The sequence below is a fragment of the Dipteris shenzhenensis genome, chromosome 13 (genome assembly GCF_047967505.1).
Source record: "Dipteris shenzhenensis isolate YYH24624 ecotype China chromosome 13, Dip_SZ_1.0, whole genome shotgun sequence".
In the NCBI taxonomy this organism is placed as follows: Eukaryota; Viridiplantae; Streptophyta; class Polypodiopsida; order Gleicheniales; family Dipteridaceae; genus Dipteris; species Dipteris shenzhenensis.
Window position 1 is genome coordinate 52,263,959 of NC_141608.1, and position 22,427 is coordinate 52,286,385.

Genomic DNA, 22,427 nt, shown 5'->3' on the forward strand with positions numbered 1-22,427 from the left:
CGGCGATGAAACTTCTCCAAAACCTTCTCAATGCATTCCTCTCTGAAGCACGCTTCTTTTGAGCCAAAGAACTCCCACTTCTTCGCGACAGAAGTGCTTCTTTTCGCATTTTTCAGTGGAATTCTTGCTGGTCGGCTCTTGTAAATGCTCTTTCTTCATGCCTTTGCACTTCTCTTTGGCTGAGAATGCAATTGGGCATTGGCTACTATGTCCTCTTGGCGATTGAGGACTTGGTTCGAGTCTTCAGGGCTTGGTGAGTTGTGATTTTGCTACTGCAATTTCTTTTTACCATAAGCTATTGGTTGGCCTCGTGTGCCGCCTCTTTCTTGGCTCACAGGTGCCCAGGCAGTGCTACATGAGTCATTCTTTGGTTGGGTACTTTGCTGATTTTATTTTGGAGCTTTGAAAAGCTTTGTGAATGCCATTTGGAAACCACTCAAAGAGAGTGCAGCTGGGGTGCAGTGTGATTGCATCTGGACAGCCAATGGAATTGCACTCGGAAAAGAGAATGCCTTTGGGTTGAGCCTACGGGTTAAGTGCACTTATGTGATGGTGTTATATGCTTGAAAGCCTTGCGAAGGCTTAGTGAATTGGGGCTGCGTGCTCAGTTGCAGGGAAGGTCTCCCAGATGCAACTTGTAATCATTTCACTGTGAAATATAAAGAAATACCGAAAGGGGCGCCACGGTGTTTGGGGCCAATCGGGTGCACTTGTCTATGTCTGTTGAGCAGGGGCATTCTAGCCTCCATCCCTTTTTCAGTGGTTTTGTTTGTGGACAAATGGGTAAATGCCAAATAGTGATCATGCAATGGTTAATGGTTGTGATATATGCTTTGTGAGCTGTAAATAAGTGCTGAAGTGATTAAAGGTTTAGTTCCACTGCCCTCTGAGTGATTAGAGGCCGGTTTCAGTCCCCATCTATGGAAAAGGCGTCTTCCTCATCCAACTGAGCTCCCCCAATACTGCCTTTACACTTGTGGAGCAGAGCCCCATCCTCCTTGGCCCACATTTGGTGTACCTCTTCCCTTGGTACAATGGCTTTACAGTGGAGGACATGGACACGACACATCATGTTTCCCGTTTTCAATTACGCTCCGCTTCCCGGGGCTCCCAAAGGAATATAGAGCCATCCTCCTCTCCATTGGTCAAGCATTTGGCACTGTGCTGGAGTCTCAGCCAGATTTGGCCGCATTAGTGGTAGCAGATGACGGGGTCCCCATGATTAGATTGGTGGTTGAGAGCCCAGAGTCCCTCCCAGAGTTGATCCTCCTAGAGACCCTTGAAGGAGATACACTTCGCCAGCAAGTGGAGATTTCTGGGTTACCAGGCTAGTGTCTTCGTTGCAGACAAATGGGTCACCTAGCAAGAGATTGCCCCCGCGGCCAAGGCCACGCTTCCCCCCCCCCACTCCCACAAAGCAGGCAGAGTCAGTAGGCCAGAGCCCAGCACCCCCCAGACAAAAGCAGCAGGAGTCTCAGACCCCCTAGGTGATCCCTTCAAAAGGGGACTGGACCCAGGTTAAAAAGAAAAAGAAACCAAGCAAACAGGCTTGAAAGCGCCGCAGGCAGAGGGCTAAATGGAGAGAGAGAGAGAGAGAGAGTATTTCGAGAGACACCTGAGGAGCAGCAGCAACAGGAGCCCATACGTGGAGACCCACCCCCCCCAGTAGCAGGGGCCACTACTTAGCCAAGTGATCCTCCCGAGATGCGGATCCAGTGTCCGCATTCACCCTTGTATCAGCAGCGAGCCCTAGGAGCTCCTGATGCTGCGATGGCGGAAGCTGCAAAAGTTAGCCCGACAGCGGTTGAGGAGCAAATTCAGAGCCCCGACGAGCTTGATCAGCAGGGGGTTGTGATCGCCCATACTCCCCCCAGATCCCTCTCCCTCTCCACTCTCCCCCCCCCCCCTTCTTCCTGGGTTCCCCCCGCCCCCTCGTCCCTCCTGCTATGGTCACCCTCACTACCCATCCCCCTCCCTCCACCTTCCCCCCCCCCCTCCTCCTCCGCCCCCCCCTCCACCTCCTTAGCAGATTCTTCAACCTCCCCCCCCTCCACTGCCTCGACTCCCCTGCCAACGGGCAAGGGTAAGAAAGCACCTCCTTCCGCTTTCTCATCGCAACATCCCGTCTCCTCTCTCCATTTGGGGGGGGAGCCAGAGGGAAGGGGCTCATCCTCCCAATCAGCAGCTCCCAATTTCCACCTAGGCGTCCCTTAACGTGGGACTTCTAAAGATTGGGACTTTGGAATTATCTAGAGATTCCGGACTCTTACCCTCTACCCCTGGAGGTAATGCTTGTGATCTTGCATCCCCTGAAAGGGGGTTCGATTAGTGTAGTGAGCTCCCGTATACACCTAGTTTGGAGACTCCAATTCGCCTCCACAGGGTATCAAATTGCACAAATAATATTGGAAGACCTTCCCTCCATGCTCACTAGACTGGAGACAAGACCCATAGGGGTGACAATGCAGCTTGTCACCGTAGGGCCATTGCTAGGAGACCAGAGCAGGCCACACATGCCGATAGGCATGAGCGTCCCATGCCAAGTTTTATGCCACCATGACAGCCTCACATGGCGACGCCTCCCTTTCGAGATTGACACCTTGCCTTGACAGTTTCTCTCTCTCTCTCTCTCTCTCTCTCTCTCTCTCTCTCTCTCTCTCTCTCTCTCTCTCTCTCTCTCTATATATATATATATATATAGCTGTTATGATCATGATTATGGACTTTTCGACTTTTTTGTACTCATCATGGGTGTTGATGCCTGATTAGCGGCTCACCCCTCAATCATTGTATCAGGTTTCTTTTAGTCTCATAGACCCTTTGGTCTTCCGAAGACTTTTAATAAACTTTCTTTGTTTCTTTCTTTCAGCTTCTCCATCATTTGTTCCTGCCTCTTCATCATTCTTCCAATGAAGTCCTCAAAGTTAATCTTGGACTTGAGGTAGGGTGACTTAGAAGATGATCAACTACGAGGAAGTGGAGATGGGCTCATAGATTTCCAACAAGGAGCATTCTTTACTAGTTCATGCTCGCTCACTTAAGCATCTTCAACATGTTCAACATCCAAATTTGTTGTTCCACCAATTTCTTCAGCTTCATCTCAAATTTTCCCAATGTTCAAAGAAAATATGAATAAAAGGATTCTCCGGGAAAAGGATTCTCATGGATCAAATTCCAAATTGAGGATTATAACCAAAAGCCTCGAATTTTAAAATTTGCCCTGGTTCGTAGGTTAAGTTTTGGAAGACAACTTAAGCAATGGTATGTGATCAGACAAGCTTGGTGCAAAGGAGTCAATAGGACAAAAAGTGTAAATCGGTAGAATTGCACTTGGATTGTAAAAGTAGCCAGATTCATTAGGTAGATCACCGCCGTCCTACGCTTTGTGGGGGTTAAAGGTCACTGTGCCTTAACCCCGGTTATGTACAATACTCAAACACATATATAAATGAATGAAAAAGAAGATTAGGGTGGTTCTGCACCCACCAAAACTTGTGTGGCTCTCTGTCTCCCTCTCTCTCTCTCTCTCTCTCTCTCTCCTTCCTCCGTTCTTGCTTCCGTTGAGAGCACTCTCAATTGGTATCAGAGCCCGGGTGATCTAGCTGAGCGTGCGTGAATGCTTGGAAGCTCAGCAGCTCTGTGGGAGGAAGGAGAAGCTCTGTGAGAAGCTTTGTGGGTGACTTTACTTGCATCTGAGTGTGCAGAGACCTTGGAGAAACCTTTGGAAAAGTCACTTTGGCTTTGCGAAGTGGTTTTGAGAGCCTGTTAAGAGCTTTCAAAGAAAAAGTCGTTTTTTGAGCTTTTCCTTGTTCCGTTCGATGACAGAGACTCCGTATTGACTTGTAGAAGCAACTATTGCTTGCTTTTGGTGTCCACATCACTTCAGGAGCCTGGAAACACCTTCATTCCTGAATCTGGGATCATTTCATTGGATTTCTGAGTCACTGTGTCAGTTCCTGCGTTTTTTGCCCGGGTGTTGGAACTCAAGTTTAGCTATGCTGGGATATCAAATTTCACGCATGATGGATGAGTGGATGGGACCACAGGGACTGGACCTTTGGCACGCCCATGGTCCTGAGGTGAATTTTCAGCGGTGCTTCACGCAGGAGAAGCCGATGTGTGGTTTGGCAGTAGGAGTTATTAGATTGCCGCTTGAGGCAAGGTTGATCAGGCATACTATTAGCCACTCCAGAAGTGTGCGGACTTATTTCGGGGTGGAAGTCTCCTTCGTGATGAAGTGGGCATGTAAGATTGGCATTGAGCCGGTGTCCACCCTAATACATCGATGTACAAACACAGACTACTTGCCCTCCAAACCCTCAACAAAGTCACATAAGGCACTCTTTCTGGAACAAGCACCCACTCACAGGAGAGCCTTGTTTTCTGCATCCCCGTCCTCATGAGTTGGACCATAGTGAGTTGGAACGTGCACGGGTTCCATGATTGTGCTCGTAGTCAACCGAAGTACCCGATCCTTCGGCAGGAGCTGCAGAGGGCAATGGTAGGGTGGGCAGTGGACATCCTTTTGATTTAAGAGCATATGTTCTCAGCATCAGACATTAGACGGCGACACCACCTCCTCCCGCGGAGAGGCCCGGAGGTGTGGTCCCCTGCAGTAGGACAGAGCGGAGGGGTCTGCATCTCGGTCTCACAGACAATGGCTCCAGAGGTTTATGATCAAGGTGAGCTTATCCCAGGACCGACAGTTTGGATGGGAGTTAGGATGGGAGAGTCCAAGATTGGGATCTTGAACGTTTATGCCCCAATGTGCAGGCAGCACCGTCAGGCCTTTTGGAGGAGGCCGACAGAGTGTCTTCCGGATGTAGACTCCTAGATTGTCGAAGGAGACTTCCACAACCTGGAGTTTGGGAAGGACAAGCAAGGCGGTGCCTCTTTCTCTGAGATGCTAGCAGCAGAGCGGAGCACCAGGTAGCAGTTCATCTTCATCATCAGTGGCGGAGACCCATGGCGAGAGCCAGAGTTCAGCATGATACCTGGCAGCCTCCTCTTCTCTTTTGGACACAGGAGACATGATGGACTGCTTGAGAGGCTAGACTGCTTCTACGTTGGGGACTGGGCACCGCACAGAGGCAATCTATCAGGATTCTGGCAAGCATCACGATGTCAGACCACTCTCCAGCAATACACCACTTAGAGCAGCCCCGCCAAGGTCTTCCCCAAAAGGGGGTCCGCATTCCAGAGGACCTCTTGCAGGATGGGGACATTCAGCAGGTCATGGCAGAGATTTGGCAGCAGTCAAAGACAACACCTTGTGAGATTTGGCAGAGATTTGGTAGCAGTCAGAGACGGCACCTTGCAAGGGTTGGGCTTCGTGGGTGGCCGACGCGATTCAGAGGAGCAATGAGGAGTTGCAGGCTCATGCCCTTAGACGAAGGAGGGTTGTTCAGGAGTGCGAGTGGGCACTGCAGAGAGACCTCACCTCCATAGAGAAGCTCACGAAGCACGACCCAGAATCTTAGTGGCTTAGTGGGGTAGGTTTGAGAGCGTGCGCCTTGAGCTTTAGGACACGGAGATTCGGCGGGCTGAGTTCTCCTATCACTCCTCCCGAGCCCAATGGGTACAAGAGGGGGACAAGATGACAAAGCAATTCTTTCAAACTACTGGGCCCGGATCGGCAGGCACACAATTGCAGCGTCTACGGGATCCACAAGGCATCATGCACACTGATCTGCAGGAGATTTTAGACCTGATCACAAGTTTTTACAGCCAGCACTTTCAGACGGAAAGGATGACTCTAGCTTGTCTTGTGGCCAATGAGTTAGTTTGGGACCACGTTCTGACGGTAGTCTTGCAGGATTTGTGCAGGATTTTGGAGGATCCTTTCACAGATGAGGAGCTTTGGGAAGCCATCAAGGCTCTCTCGACCCAAAAGTGTCCTGGCGAGGATCGCTCGATCCAACCTTCTTCTGAAACTTCTCGGAGACCATCTCCACCCCTTTCCGCCTACCCTTCCAAGAGATCTTCAACACGGGCTCCCTTCCTTTGACCTAGCCATCCCTGAGTCTTGGTGGTAGGGACTTCGGTGTGGATGGACAGCAAATAGTTGGGTCAGTTTTCTCGGACTTGTGTCCCCTTGAGGATGATGATGCAGCGCACACAACCTAGTTTTTTCTATGTAGGACCTAGAGGCTTGCTCCAGGCACTCACTGAGAGAGACCCATAGATAGATGGGAGTCTATATGGGATTCATTGACAGATGATCAGAGTGGTGGGACCTTTGGGGAAGGAGTGGCACTTTCATCCTCCTAGTATCCGAGAGTAGGATGCCCCCAGATGGTGCCTCTGGCTTTGGGAGGGTAGGCCCTTGAGGGAGGTCCAGTGGGATCTGGGAGAGTGGTTCTGGCCCTCTAGGGGCGGCCTTGCTAGCAGGTGGACGAGGTGCCCTTTTCCTACACCACACGGTTTGGCAAGAGGCTTCAATGAACTCTTCGATTTGGACACCTTCGAGGGAGAGGCATTGGGTGGCTTAGAGAGTGCCCCAGGAGGTCCATTCCACGTTTTGGATGCAGTTATGGTCCAGTTTTTGCGGCCGAGGAAGATCTCCTACTTTTGGCTGGCCACCCATGGAGGCTTGCCCATCGGCCCGTGGTTGGAGCACATGCGGGTGGAGGGGCAGTGTCATTGTTGCTCTGTTGGTTTTCAGGAGCAATCCCTCACTACCTCTGAAGTTGTCGTAGCGCAGCGAGGATTTGGATGGGAGCCCTCAGGATTATGACCCGTATGCAGAGCCTTCAAAGGGACTACACTGGGATGGTCGCCTAGTTGGCTGAGGGAGGACACAAGTTCTAGATTGGTGAGGTCTCCCCAATTTACCGGATACAAGGTCAAAGCATTCAGAGGATAGAGCTCCATGAGGTGGTCCCTCCTAATAGCCTCGCTCCTCATTCTCCTCCGGAGGACAGCGTATGGGAGGTAGTAGCCAGTATCATGGCATGAAACATTTGGGTTGCTTGTTGCAGTCTGGTGATGGGTGAATATCCGGTTCCACCCTCAACTACCTTGGTCACCATCTAGCAGAATATCATCTACACCCTCCTCTCCACCTGGGAGCATGGGACCCCAGGCTCTAGGGTGACTGTCCCGAGGCGCGCTTGATTCTGCAATGCTTGGCTTGCAAGATTTTTTTACATATTCACTCCGCAAGGGATTCGCTAGGAAGACTTTTTCAATTCGCCTCTCAAGCATCATGACTTGTACTTGGTATAACTTGGTTTCATCATAGGGGGTAAAGTTATCCCTCCTAGAGAGGGTGTTGGATTTTGTATATAAAGGAAAAAACCAGCGGATTGTTGTGAAAAACAAAGGGGAGACCATCCCCATTGTATCAAATACTTCTGCTGGAAAAGCAATAAAGTATGATGTTTTTGCGTATTACAGTTTTTATTAAGGATAGAGATTTAAATTTGCATGCTGAATTAAATGCTTCAAAAGAGGAATAATTCCGTTTCTTGAAAATTTCAAAGATTGGTTCTCAAATGCTATGCCAGGAGAGTTACCCCCTAAGAGACTAGAGGACCACCAGATAGAGCTTATGTCAAGGAGTGAGCCACCTAATAGGACACCTTACAGGGTTAGTGCCACACAAAGAGAGGAGATCACAGTCCAGGTACAGGACTTGCTGTCCAAAGGGCTAATTCAGCCCAGCTCTTCTCTTTTTGCTCGGTTCAGAAGAAAGATGGCTCTTTTCAGATGTGCATGGATTACCACGCCGACCATCAAAATTAGATTTTGCATACCACGTATGGATGACGTATTGGATCAGCTCAGTGGAGCTTCATTACTCAGCAGGATAGATTTAAAAAGTGGTTATCATTTTGTATATGGCATCTTGACGACCTCTAGCTTGGTGAAAGTTTGCCTTAACACCGAATTTGGAATAGTAAACTCCTCTCAAACAGTGGCTTTTCTTATGGCGTTGTTTGGTAGGCTCACTACCAGTGGGCTGTTTCTTGGCTGCCAGGAGTATAGCTTCCTCGGCTTACCCTTCTTGCTACCATCCCAAGGAGACAGTTTCGCATCACTTTGGACCTGCACGGCTTCCAGCGATTTTCTTGTGTGTGTATAACGTTGTTCTCTCTCTAGACTGGAGCTTCCTCTCTCTACACGTGTCACCTTCACAAAAATGACGTTTTAAAATAATGAAGAAGCAACTCAAGAAGTGGTGCTAGGGCTTGCCGCATGGTAACTCCCCCCCACAAGCCTTGCCCAACACACTTGCACCCACCATCCCGCCCATTTTTGAATTTTGGAGAAGCTTCTGAGAAAATCTGGAGAAGGTGCGTTGGTGACACAACAACGTGCAATGAACACAGGTTTGTTGCTGCTTCTATGTCCATTGCTTCCAAGAACTGGGGACAATCATGTTGTGCAGCAAGCAATGTGCAGGTCCCCTATTAGTATATGTGCATGTGTGTGTTTCTGTGCACGCGCGCAAGCCTGGAGACATTGCTCAAGAAAGAGTGAAAATTCTCGAGTCTCAGGGCAATGCCAAAAAAGGGGAGATAAGGATTCCCTCGGAGCCAGACATCTGCGACAGACAGCGGGGGCAATATGTCTTCGTCCTAGCAGTTGACCGAAAGTGAGAACACCAAGCATCTCTTGCCACAAAAAAACCTGTTGACAAAGAGGCAATTTGCAGCTCCAAAGCTGCCGCAATCTGTTCCACCAGAACTTGAGATTACAATTCATAGCCCAAATCTGATTGGCCTATTTGATACCCAGTATGGAGACATCAAGACCTTGTACAAATTGGCCACAATAGTATCAGCCAAAAATGATTGCTTTGGGATTTTTGGCAAGCATTTTTGGCTATTTGGGATCTATCCACTTAGACCTGGTTTTGACCTTTTCTTCACATGGGTTCGTTATTGGGCAGTCTTGACTATATGGAAGGACAAAAATCATTGAGTCTTTGGTGATCCCACCTTCTCCAAGTTTCGCTTTTTTCGGATGTCAGTATGACAATCATTTTATTATTTTCTGTGTGCTCGACAGATAGATTCTCCTGCTCACTTGTCTTATAATGACATTTTCTGAGGTAATTGCATGATCCTTTTCTGAGAACTGCTTATTGTAATATAAAATTGCATGGATTTCACCCCAAAAAAAGTGTGTGTGACACACACACACTGATTTAATTAACTGACACAGAGAGAGAGAGAGAGAGAGAGAAAGAGAGAGAGAGAGAGAGAGAGAGAGAGAGAGAACAGAAACGAGTAGATGCAAGATTTTCTCTTTGCAGTACTGCAGAACAATATCAGAGTTTTGGGCTGCAAGAAAAGACCTCACTGTTGGATTTATAAGCTTCTGCTTCAGACAATCCCTGATGTCGTGCATTAAGCAATGGCGATCTCAACGTTTCTTTTCCCAGTCCTGTACAAAATGAACCTTCCACAGAGAGCTGTGAAAATCCTATTGCTCCTGGGTGTTCCACTATCTCAGTTTTTGCAAGCAGATTGAGCTGTTGTGGAGTAGAATACTGGCCTTGCGTCCAAGGGTGTGAATAGGCCTCTTGTCTTTCAAATCCTGGAAAGCTTCCTGGGGTTTCAAAACTTCTGGTGCGTTTAGAATGTTCAGTCCATTTCCATGAATCAAAACCATTTGGAAGGGACGGGGGATTATATTGATGTTCTGAACTGCCATCCTCATATTTTGCTGAAACGTCATTTCCCTGCATTGAGGGGATTCCCTTTGTCACTACCAAATTCATCCCTCCTTCAGTCAGTGCCATTGTAGTAGATACACAGTCAAGGGCTGGATTCAATAGATCAGGATAATCCTCCAGATCAGGGGGTAGACACTGTTCAGCATCATCGCTAGAGTCACGGTCATCATACTGTGGGAAGAGAATACCCCCATTCTGTTCAAATGCATTAGGACTTGAAGCTTCGCTAAAGGCTCGAGGAGAAACCAAAGGAGAGTTTTGAGGTGATGAAGAGGGCATTTCTGTCATTTCTTGACTCGGTGATGGAGAGTCCACAAAATAGCCATTTGAAGAACGGATATGACCCAGTCTATTTCCCTGCAATATGAGAAATGTGCAAGTTACACAAGTGATAAAGCGTGAAGAAGATATTCACAATGCTTATGATTATTATTCATTCAAACCATACAAAAACACGAAAAAATAATTACCTCCTTGACCTCTCTATAGTGAACAAATACAATATGTTCAAGATCCCTGCAATAAAACAAAATCCCAATACGAACCATTATATATAATAGAGAGAGAGAGAAGAATCCAGGAAAATGCCTAAACTCATCCTCTAAAAAATCAACATATAGTGCAGTTTCAATCTCATGGCAGTCACGCATAAGGTTGAAACCCATAAACTCCATCACACATAGCAGGGAATAGCTACTATGACATCCCACCCCATGTTATCAGCGCCCAATCGTGGGTGCAGACCATAGTATAAACATATGCTCTTACATATACAAATCCACACACCCACACTTACTTGAGCATCCATTTATAGAAAGGTCATCGTACTGAGTTTTTATCAGCACTCGGGAGGTGAAGGGAAGACTCAGCTGTGACAAAGGCTAGCACTACAAGAGAAGGCTAATCAAAAAGTAGTCCGTATTCTCTTCAATCAAGCTACAACTGCTTGTGAAGACTGTTCAATTTCCTTTTAGTCTCTCCCAAATGAGCATCTACACACAAAAATGCTTAGAAAATATAGCTGATAGGGCAATGCACCAATTAAGATAGATAGAAGCTATCGCAATATCAGCAAGCTGCAACATGGACAAAAATTTCACAAGGTGAAATTTGCATGTCCGGTAACATGGTGGGAACCAAGAACATGCCCAAACTCATCTTCTAAAAAATCAACACTAGTGCAAATTCAATCTCATGATAGTCACTTTTAAGGTTGAAAACCATAAACTGCATCACACATAGCACGGACTAGCTACAACCCATTATGTCTAAAATTTAAAAACCATAAAAAAATTGCTCAGTGTGAGACGATTATCAACCTAATGTGAAAGGCGGTTGAAATGGAGTTTGTAAAAACAAAAGGAAAAGGTACCATGTACAACTGCTGATCATGCTCTTTCTATTCATCATTCCATTTCAGAATAGTCCTTTACTATCCTGTAGTCCAAAAGTTTTACCTGTCAAGCATCCAATAGCTCCGACGTTGAAAGTTTTCATTGTCTTCACCATGTGCATAGTAACAGTGCAACACCTCTTTGCTTCCAGCCTGGCAATACATATGATTTAATGAAATAAAGCCTCATTAACAAAGAATACCTTACACTGCCACCACTGATTGCAATATTGACTGCATGGTAGTGCATACAGAATCAACAACTTATGTTTGTTACGTTAACATTTTAATCTTATGTCAATTTCAAAGGGGGCATGTAAACAGTGATCACATCTAAGACTTAAGTAAACACCCCAATTTGTGTGAGTAATTTTCATCCAACAATGTAGTATCTGATCCTACTAGAATTGAAGGAGCTTTAAGAGAGACAATTCACAATTTCTGCCTGATGAAGAGGATGGCAGAAAAGCATGAATCATCAAACTTTTGCTATCACGCCTCTTCCTATTGACAAAGTGAAAGAGGCAAACCGAAAAGTTGCATTCATACCTTTAGCCTTTCATGTGCTTCTCTTACAGTCTTCCCATCCTTTTTTTTCCTCCAATTGTGACCATCTTTTCGAAAGTAGCGCAAAGCCTTGCGATCAAACAAGTACATTGACCCACCTACAAGCATCATTACATGTTTAGGACAGGCAGCAGTTACAAAACGACAACTTTACATATATAAACTAAACAAAACAAATCACTTTAAAAATGCTGAATGATAGACACGTTACCCTGTGGCTTTTGAGGAGGCTCATTTTCAAGCTTGAACTTTCGAAAGTTCTGCAAGATCTCACACACTTCCATTGGCCGAAGCCATCGATGCTGCGCTTCCTGGAGTATTTGTGAAAGCAAAAGATCTGGCAATTAAATTGAAACTGAAATTAAAAAGGTATGACATACTGCCAGACAACAAAAACGTGGGATTGGCAAAGCTAATATTAATCTATGTGATGCAGTTAAATCATCACTGCAATACACACCAACGCCAGACAGAGGATTTCTTTGGGCACTGATTATTCAAGTAGGATGCCGTCAAATAATAAAATCAAAATCTGCAACTCAGGGTTTCGATTTCGGGGTTGATCCAAGACCAGGCACACGTTATACCTAATAATAGGTCATGATAACAAAGGTCTTAAAGGCGGGGGGGGACCCATCCAACAAATGTATCCACTAGATACATTAGTGGATTGATTGTCATCATGCATTTCTATTATCACAGTGCGTCCACAATAACCCACTTTAGCAAATTAGTCAACTAAACTAACAAAAATTAACCCCGACATTAATTGTATTCTCTTTATCCCATATTCAATAGAATACTTTTATAAAATCCACGACTTCACAGAAATACAATGCATAAATTTCTATCACGATGGTGTGAATTTTTTGTTGTGAAATTTACTAGTGAATACCTTTAGCATGCATGTGGGCAAGGCCATCAGTTGTAGGCGTGCAAGGGACACCCTCCTAGGAATTAATGCCTTGGGGATGAATTAATTGTTTGGTCCAAAGAGGGGGCAAAGGGGCCCTTAAGATTAAATGTTGGGCCATTGGTATGGTCCACAGAGAGCCCCATTGAAACCGGCCTCTAATCACTCAGAGGGCAGTGGAACTAAACCTTTAATCACTTCAGCACTTATTTACAGCTCACAAAGCATATATCACAACCATTAACCATTGCATGATCACCATTTGGCATTTACCCATTTGTTCACAAACAAAACCACTCAAAAAGGGATGGAGGCTAGAATGTCCCTACTCAACAGACATAGACAAGTGCACCCGATTGGCCCCAAACACCGTGGCGCCCCTTTCGGTATTTCTTTATATTTCATAGTGAAATGATTACAAGTTGCATCTGGGAGACCTTCCCTGCAACTGAGCACGCAGCCCCAATTCACTAAGCCTTCGCAAGGCTTTCAAGAACCCAAAGGCATTCTCTTTTCTGAGTGCAATTCCATTGGCTGTCCAGATGCAATCACACTGCACCCCAGCTACACTCTCTTTGAGTGGTTTCCAGATGGCATTCACAAAGCTTTTCAAAGCTCCAAAATAAAATCAGCAAAGTACCCAACCAAAGAATGACTCGTGTAGCACTGCCTGGGCACCTGTGAGCCAAGAAAGAGGTGGCACACGAGGCCAACCAATAGCTTATGGCAAAAAGAAATTGCAGTAGCAAAATCACAACTCACCAAGCCCTGAAAACTCGAACCAAGTCCTCAATCGCCAAGAGGACATAGTAGCCAATGCCCAATTGCATTCGCAGCCAAAGAGGAGTGCAAAGGCATGAAGAAAGAGCATCTACAAGAGCCGACCAGCAAGAATTCCACTGAAAAATGCGAAAAGAAGCACTTCTGTCACGAAGAAGTGAGAGTTCTTGAGCTCAAAAGAAGCGTGCTTCAGAGAGGAATGCATTGAGAAAGTTTTGGAGAAGTTTCATCGCCGGAAAGTCCTCCAAAACTGAGAAAAACCAGTCAACCAGCGCGTGGGACCACTCGAAATTCAACAGAAAGCTATAGCTCTGCAAGAGGAGAGGCCTAGGAGGCGGTAGAAGCAAAAAGGTCCAGAAAAAGCCACTCTTGCAAATTCGACCAGCAAAAGAAGTGCTTTATCAAGTAGCGACGGATAACTTTACCCTTGAGCTTTCTATCTCTGTGTGCTAGAATCTGCTCTGGGACCTGAAGTTCATCCTGTTCTTCCACTTCAGGCTGCACCTCATCAGGTAAATCCTCGGGAATATTTCCATGATATTGCTTTAATAGGCTCACATGAAAGGCATTATGTATCTTCCAATGCGGAGGCAACTTCAGCCTGTAAGCTACCTCGTTTATCTTTTTAGAAACCTGGAAAGGACCATAGTAACGCATGTTCAGCTTTGTGTACAACCTTTCCTTGCCTTTCTTATTTTTCAGCCTTGCCTTCTGAAAATGTAGCAAAACCCAATCACCTTCTGTGAATACCAATTCCCTGCGGTGCTTATCTGCTGCTCTTTTCTGCTTGTCCTGACTTCTTTGCAAGGCATATTTGATCTTCTTGTAAGCCTCTTCAAGGCTTTCCACAAAACGATCAGCTTCGAAGATTTTCTCTTTGGTATGCAAAATGGGAGGTATCTTTCTGGCACCTTCCACTTTTCCAAAAGGTGCTTTACCTGTGAATGTGTGCACCATATTATTGTAAGCATATTCCAGCAAAGGCAAATAATGCTCCCATTTGCTTTTGTGGTCTGAGATATAGCATTTAAACATATCCAAGATGGTAGAGTTTTCCTGCTCCGATTGTCATCAGACTTAGGGTGAAAAGATGACGAAAAATTCAGCGTAGTGCCCATATTTTCAAACAGTCCTCTCCAAAAGAGGCTGGTCATCCTCGAATCTCTATCACTGATTATGGATTCAGGCATCCCATGATACTTGAAGACATGCTGCAAAAACAATTTGGCCATTTGATCTACTGTAATTTTCTTTCTTACTGGCACAAAGTGGGCTTGTTTGCTAAACCTGCAAATTATTGTCCACAATCCATCATGTCCAATAGGAGTACGTGGAAGATCAAACACAAAATCCATAGCTATGCTTTGCCATGGTCTATCCGGAATTGGCAAAGGGGTGTAACAACCCAAGTGCCTTCTGCCTGTCAAACTTTACTTTCTGACAAACCATGCATGTTCTCACATATTCTTCCACATCTTTCCTCAAAGATGGCCAATAAAAGTATTGCTCCACTACTATAATTGTTGCTATAATTCCCCTATGTCCTGCATATGGAGGAGCATGACTTTCCATTATGACTTTCTGTCGCATCTAATCAGTGACACAGAGTCGTCCATGCATCAAAATGAAACCCTCTTTCAACATATAGTGATCATGCCTTTGACCATCAGAAACCTGATCATAAATAGTTGAAAAATCAGCATCATTAACATATTGATCTTTCATCACATCTAACACACTGTTGTAAGCAATGCTCACTGCTGAAACACTGGGTTTCTTGGAGACTGCTTCAAGCTGTGGTTTCCTGGAAAGTGCATCAGCCACGACATTTTTGTTACCCGGTACATGTATAATTTGAAAATGAAACATTGAGAGGAAGTTAGCCCATCTCATGTGCTTTTCAGATAATTTTCTCTGCGTGAGAAAATATCTAAGTGACTGATGATCTGTCTGCACATAAAAATCAGCTCCAAGAAGGTAATGTTTCCATGTGGTCAAAGCATGTATCACTGCTAACATTTCCTTCTCGTATGTTTGCAAGTACAATTCAGCATCTTTGAGAACTCCACTCTCATATGCAACCACTCTGCCATCCTGCATCAAAACACCTCCTATGCTGTTTCCACATGCATCACAAGTTACAGCAAAGGGTTTTGCAAGATCTGGCAAGATAATAACGGGTTCAGAACACAACTTTTGCTTCAGCTCTTCAAAAGCTGGAATTATATCAATTTGATGATCCTCGGGCCTCTTGGGAGGTAATTCTTGAGGAAGTGCATCTGAGAAACAATCCTGAAAATCTGAAATAAAAGCAGCCCTCAGAAAGAGTAGAGCCTTCCTGAACTGGTTGGTTGTCCTCTTTGATAAAAATCAAGTACGCTGAAATATGACGCTTTATTACATTGGAAATACAAGAAGCTGAAACCACAGGGATGGACTCCCCTTTCAACTTTACATCAAGTACATGATTTTTGCCTCTATGAGTTAAAGAAATCTTCTTGTTTCTCATCTGCACATCAGCCCCCACCCTGTACATCCAAGGCATCCCAAGCAAAGCATCACACTCTGGCAAAGGCATAATGTAGAAGTCCTCTGCATCCTGATATCCCTGGATATGCATCCTCAACTTGCCAATGATAGGAGTGACAGGTGTGTTGAGTTCAGGGTTGGCCATATCACACATGCCGGATGGCCCCATTTCCTCAGGCTTGATGCCAAGCCTTCCTGCCATATCAGGAGTTATGAAATTTGCCTTTGCCCCAGAATCAAAGAAAAACAAACAATTCTGATTTCTGATTTTTCCCCATGCTCTGCACATCTCAATCTTTTTCATTTCCTCTTCATCATGTGCATGTGGCAAACTCCCAATCACATCTGGAAGAAGTCCTGCGGAAGGTTTAGGCTTTTTGCCCTTCCGATCAGCCTGTTTATCACCATTCTTATCATCATCTGACCTGTCTCTTTTCTTGAATGGGCAATCATAAGAGCGGTGTCCCTCTCCTTTGCATATAAAACATTTGTTTTGCTCCATGAGTGACTTTTTCTCTTCATCAGATAACTTGGTACGGGGCTGTTGATTAGGCTGTCCACGCCTTTGACCAGCTTTAAATTGGGCTTTTCCTCCCTTTTGAAACGGTCGTTTGCCATAATTTTTATTTTCAGATTTGATGTCCTTATCCTGGTGTTTGGCAGCCCTTTTGTTGTCTTCTTTCTTGCTGTCCATAAAGCCCAAATTCTTCTCCTGCATCCATGCATATGCTGTCCTTGCATTCTCAATTAATTGAGTCATAGAACCCACCTTGGTTTTGATGCAATAATCGCGTAGCTCACTAGGCAATCCACAACAGTACCTCTCTATTTGCTCTTTCAAAGAAACATGCCTGTAAGAGCTCAATGGCAGCAAAACATCCCAAAACCTCTAGGTGTAATCATCAAGATTCTTGCAAAGTTTGTATGACAAGTCATGCCAGTGTGAAAGTACTTCAACTTCAAAAGTTGGAGTAAGCCAAGTAGAAGAGAACACTTGCTTAAATTCCAACCAAGTAGCAGGTGCATCTCCATGAAGCATAAGGTTGGTGTACCGCTTAAGTGCATTGCCTTTCAAAAATGTGGCAACCTTCCTCATCTTACTTGCTTCTGTAAACAAACCCCCAAGAAATGCAGCATCAAACAGTTGAAGGAATGTGAGGGCTTTGTACCTGTCATGTACTCCATTTTCACAGTGAAATGATTACAAGTTATATCTGGGAGACCTTCCCTGCAACTGAGCACGCAGCCCCAATTCACTAAGCCTTCGCAAGGCTTTCAAGCATAGAACACCATCACATAAGTGCACTTAACCCACAGGCTCAACGCAAAGGCATTCTCTTTTCCAAGTGCAATTCCATTGGCTGTCCAGATGCAATCACACTGCACCCCAGCTGCACTCTCTTTGAGTAGATGGCATTCACAAAGCTTTTCAAAGCTCCAAAATAAAATCAGCAAAGTACCCAACCAAAGAATGACTCATGTAGCACTGCCTGGGCACCTGTGAGCCAAGAAAGAGGCGGCACACGAGGCCAACCAATAGCTTATGGCAAAAAGAAATTGCAGTAGCAAAATCACAACTCACCAAGCCCTGAAAACTCGAACCAAGTCCTCAATCGCCAAGAGGACATAGTAGCCAATGCCCAATTGCATTCTCAGCGAAAGAGGAGTGCAAAGGCATGAAGAAAGCATTTACAAGAGCCGACCAACAAGAATTCCACTGAAAAATGCGAAAAGAAGCACTTCTGTCGCGAAGAAGTGGGAGTTCTTGGGCTCAAAAGAAGCATGCTTCAGAGAGGAATGCATTGAGAAGGTTTTGGAGAAGTTTCATCGCTGGAAAGTCCTCCAAAACTGAGAAAAGCCAGTCAACCAGCGCGTGGGACCACTCGAAATTCAACAGAAAGTTGTAGCTTTGCAAGAGGAGAGGCCCAGGAGGCGGTAGAAGCAAAAAGGTCCAAAAAAAGCCACTTTTGCAAATTCGACCAGCAAAAGAAGTGCTCAGCTCTGCCCGTTCTACCAAACGCACGGAGGGAAAAGCATATCACTATGAAGGGGAGGTAGAGGAGAAGCCATCGGGCCAAACGGCAGTCGAGGAATCCAAACGGGTGAGGAGTTATGAAGAAAAACGGAATTCAGCTGAAGGAGGCTGAAAAACCAGTCCAAAATCTCAACAAAGGGATAAGATGAGAGAAAAAACCACACATGTGAAGTTTAGAAGGCCCAGGAAGGTCCAGGAATGGCAAAGGAGCATGTAGAAGGCACTAGAGCCACCTGGAACTCTAGGGGGCCACTGAAGGTACATGGCCCTCTAGGGGGCCCATTAAAAATGCCACATCATCATTTCCCAACAACCACTCTTTTAATTCCTTGGAATGCCTTTGGGCCTAGGGATTAATTACGCTTATGTGCTAGGCACCATGCCGCGTTTAATTACACATTATTAAGCCCACGCTTGGACTTTTAAAACCAAAGTTGTCACCGTCTTGTAGTACATTAAAGTACTTAGAATTTCACGCCCCCGTGACAGTATCCTCTATTTTCCAACATGGTATTAGAGCTAGGTTCACAGCTGTAGATCGGAGTACCTCTACAAGAAGGCGACTCCAATCGACAATCAGGTTTGCCGTGTGGTCAAGTTCTCCGCTATAAATTCAGTTTACTGTTCTTTATTACAGCAAGGATGGAGGACAAAGATTCTATTGTTGCCTCTTCAGCCCCTTCTCTTCCTTCCTCCTCCTCTAGATTCCTCTCATTCACAATCCCGCACTTCGGAGAGTCAGGGAAGCTAGACGGGTCAAACTACCCAATCTGGAAGATGAAAATATGAAGCCATCTTGTGGCCCAGAAGTTGTGGAAGCTAACAACGGGGTGGAGGCAAAACCGGAAGACTTATTGGACAAGGGGAAGATTCTCATTCCAGTGGATGGTGAAGAGCATGAGAATTGGGAAGAGAGAGATGCCCACTCCCTAGAATTAATCATTGGGACCACGGCGGACTTTGTTCTTCCGCACATCCAGATAGCCAAGACGTCTGTAGAGGTGTGGGCTATCCTAAAGGATTTGTATAAAACGGACAATACATCTCGAATTCTGATGCTCCAACATGTATCGACACTTGGTGAGGAGTTTGCTTTACCTCACCAATACCCGACCAGATATTTCCTTCGCAGTTGGATTGCTCTATCAGTTCTCTGCCACACCCAAGAAGGCTCATTGGGACGCAGATAGGGTGCTAAGGTACTTGAAGGGTACCCCGCACCTATGGCATCACTTATACCAGGGGCATTGAGTTGGGAGGTTTCTGTGATAGTGATTGGGCAGGTGACATTGATACCCAGAGTTCGACCTCTGGATATTGTTTCTTACCCTCTTCAGGAGCCGTGTCATGGCTAAGTAAGAAACAACCTACTGTTGCCCTTTCATCTACAGAGACGGAGTACAAGGCTGCATGTATAGCGACATGTTAAGCATTGTGGCTCAGGTGGATCTTGGAGGACAACCAAAGTTATGTGCGACAACCAGAGTTGCATAGTGATCGCCAACAACCCCATGTTTCACGCACGGACGAAGCACACTACCACTTTGTTCGAGAACTCATTGACGAAGAAGTCATAGAGTTGATATACTATCCGACCAACGACAACATCTCAGATGTCTTCACGAAGGCGCTTCCCAGGGAGCCATTCTACGCATGGGGATCGGCCCACAGTTGTGTCATTGAGAGAGGGTGTTAGAAGGTCACTACCCCACCTGTGAGCCCCCGATTTCAGGGGACAAGGGGGCAGAAGACCATAGGGGGTAGGGGAAGGTAAAAGACAGCAGACCTACCTGGTAGGGAACCCGCGCAGCAGCAAAGGATGGCATGGCATCCTAGGTGCCTCCTGGACCTGTATACGGGCAGCGTTTGGCTGCAACAGCAGCCCATGAGCAGGGCTCATGGGCCCTTATATAGGCCTGGCCCAAGCCGGCCAGATCAGCCAGTAAAGGCCAACCAGCCTGGTCGGTTGGTGGGCTGGCAGGTCGGTGCATTGGGCAAGGAGCCAACTCCCTGGTCGGCCAGTTTGAGGGGGTCCTATAAAAAGCCCTCATTCCCTCCTCATTCCTCATCACCGGCACAGACTGCCTTGCACACACGCAAGCGCATAGGGAGAGGAATAGGCTGAGCATCATTGACAGCATCTCGGGCTGTTTGTACATGCTCATCCTTGAGCTTCACACTTTTGTGGAGGAATATATCTGAGTTTCTGTCCTATCTCTCTTTCAGTTTTTCAGAGTGTTGTATGAGCTAGATAGGAATTGAGGTGTGAGTGATTCTATCCTCTATTTTCCAACAGCATGTCTGCTAATCCAATGGGAACATATATCTAGATGATTTTAGTAGTATGCCCAAACTAATCCTTTGAAAACACCAGAAATAGTGCAGTTTCATTCTCATGATAGTCACAAGGTTAAAAACCATAAACTCCATTTCTTTCTTCAGTTGTCTCTACACAACATGATCTACTCATTGGCTATCAAATATAGTCTCAGTATTGATCAAGTCTCACGTCTTCCAGCGGAACTTATGCATACTTCAACCACGGTTGATGCAAAGCGTGCACCTTATCGTAAGGTGCCGTTCAATGCATTCCATGCCTTTTGAAACGCACCTAATCATAAGATGCTTCCATCAGGCACCTTTAAAAAGAGACAAAACTTACGTGATGCCACCGTAGCTCCTTCCTCCTGGCGTTCCATATCTGCTTCCACATCTCAGATCTCTCTCAGCCCTCTCTTTACCACCTAGCCTTCTCTCAATTTCTTAGCCCCTCTCTTAGCGCCATTTCAGTGCCTGGTTATGAGATTCTCTCATGACCATTCTGTATGTAAATGTCGCAGGTCATCTAGGTATGCCTTATGCTTCTCTACATGTCACGTAAATATTTTCCCTCCTGTTTTTTTTTTTGAATTTCAAAAATAAGTTTTTCCAAAGTTCGCACCTTAAAATTTCAAAAGTAAAATTCTTCCGAAGCTCGCACCTAATGCACCTCGAATGCTACGCACCTAAAGACTTGTACAACAATGACTTAACCCTGCACTGTGTGTTGTGTTTTTAGAGGATGAGTTTGGGCATGTTACTGGATTCATTTAGTTATTCATACAGGAGTAGTGTTAAGGAACCTTCCGAAACAGAAGATGCAGCTCTCTTCTCAGCCTTTACTGGAGGGGGCTGTGTCTCTTTCGGTTTTCTCACTATTGGTTTCAAATTTAGATAATGGAATCTGTATATTCTGGAAATCGATAGTCAGTCTTTACAAATAAGGAAAAACAAGTATTTTACTTCCGTGCGGACGTGCAATCGATCGCATTGACGCATGCTCCAACGTCAGCCCATGACATAAACTGTATCTCAAAAACTCCACATACTCGTGGTCCTTGTTGTTGAAAACATGCTCTGTGCTTCGCAATTTTAACAACAGCTTGACACTCACCAGGATGGCCCGGAAGCACGCCGTAATGGCTCATTTCGTAGTGTAATTGATAATCTGAGGCCTGATTTGTGTGATGCGATTCTTTGAGTGGAATTCTTGAAGCTGATCTGTTCTCTGGGTGGACTGTCAAAGGCACCAAGTGAAATGTTGCAACGAAGGACGAATCAATGACACTTCACCCGTAATCCCACATTGATAAAGCAGAAGCTTAAGCTAGGACATCCTCGATCTCAATTTCTGCAAACAGAGGGCGCAGCAAATGGAGTGGTTGCGGTCCAAAAGCGACAACGGCGGAGGGAAAAGAGTTGAAGTATTCAAGAACCCAGGTAAGCCAAGCGAGAGGCAAGTGCTAGTTTTTTAGTGAGCCGGCCCCAGGCTAATGATTGTTATCAATCTTTTAACGGGCTTGCTGTAGGCGCTTGCGGAGACAGGACAGAGCGGATGGCAGTGGGAAACAAACTATGAGAAGTGAGACGATTGAAGGTGAGAAATAGAAAACATGCCCACAAATCCCCGCTGGGATCTCCTCTTTCTGTGAACCAAGAGACCCACCCACCAGGTTGCGCGATCTGGAACAATTAGAGGGACCCAATTTGAGATATGTTAGGCAGTGGCGTTTCAATTTTCAAAATTGTCACGCTTTCTCTCCAGGGATTAATTTCCTCTGCTCCGCGTACTAAGCAAGAGACGAAACTACAAGGGACAAACCGAATCGCGACAGTGAGATCATCGAAGGAAGGTCACAGTCACCGCCCACCCAGCCTTGACTTTTTTTTGAGCTTACAGGATGAAAGTTTATGGCGCAGGTGGAAGTGTTTGACAAATCAGCTATTGTAATTGGATTGGGCAGCCTCTCAAACGCATTTGCAGCAGGGTACTTTTTCTTCTTGCCAAAAACAAAAGACTAACGTTTTGTGGCAGCCAAATTTAGGAGGAGCAATCGCCACTTTGGAAACATCTGCCGAATCCTACTTTTGGCAGCAGGCCTCATTTCCTCACACGTGGCGCGTTTTGGCACAACCCTTGAATACGCAACTTCCAAAGTCCAAAGATCGGGCAATCAAAATATATTCAAGGAAGCAATGGCAAAAC

The 22,427-nt window shown here is 45.7% G+C and overlaps 1 protein-coding gene across 1 annotated transcript in view; it reads right to left on the bottom strand.

Annotated features, from left to right (window-relative positions):
- The window catches only part of LOC147895563 (calmodulin-binding transcription activator 3-like), a 44,517-nt gene extending 22,444 nt beyond the window's left edge, over positions 1 to 22,073 (bottom strand). The window contains exons 1-6 of the mRNA XM_087383279.1: positions 21,336 to 22,073; positions 11,857 to 11,982; positions 11,628 to 11,743; positions 11,143 to 11,231; positions 10,156 to 10,201; positions 9,305 to 10,042 (exon numbers count right to left, since the gene is read on the bottom strand). Of these exons, the coding sequence (XP_087239405.1) occupies positions 9,305 to 10,042; positions 10,156 to 10,201; positions 11,143 to 11,231; positions 11,628 to 11,743; positions 11,857 to 11,982; positions 21,336 to 21,369 (1,149 nt within the window). The 5' untranslated portion in view covers positions 21,370 to 22,073. The remainder of the gene's footprint in view (positions 1 to 9,304; positions 10,043 to 10,155; positions 10,202 to 11,142; positions 11,232 to 11,627; positions 11,744 to 11,856; positions 11,983 to 21,335) is intronic.
- Positions 22,074 to 22,427: the final 354 nt, after the last annotated feature.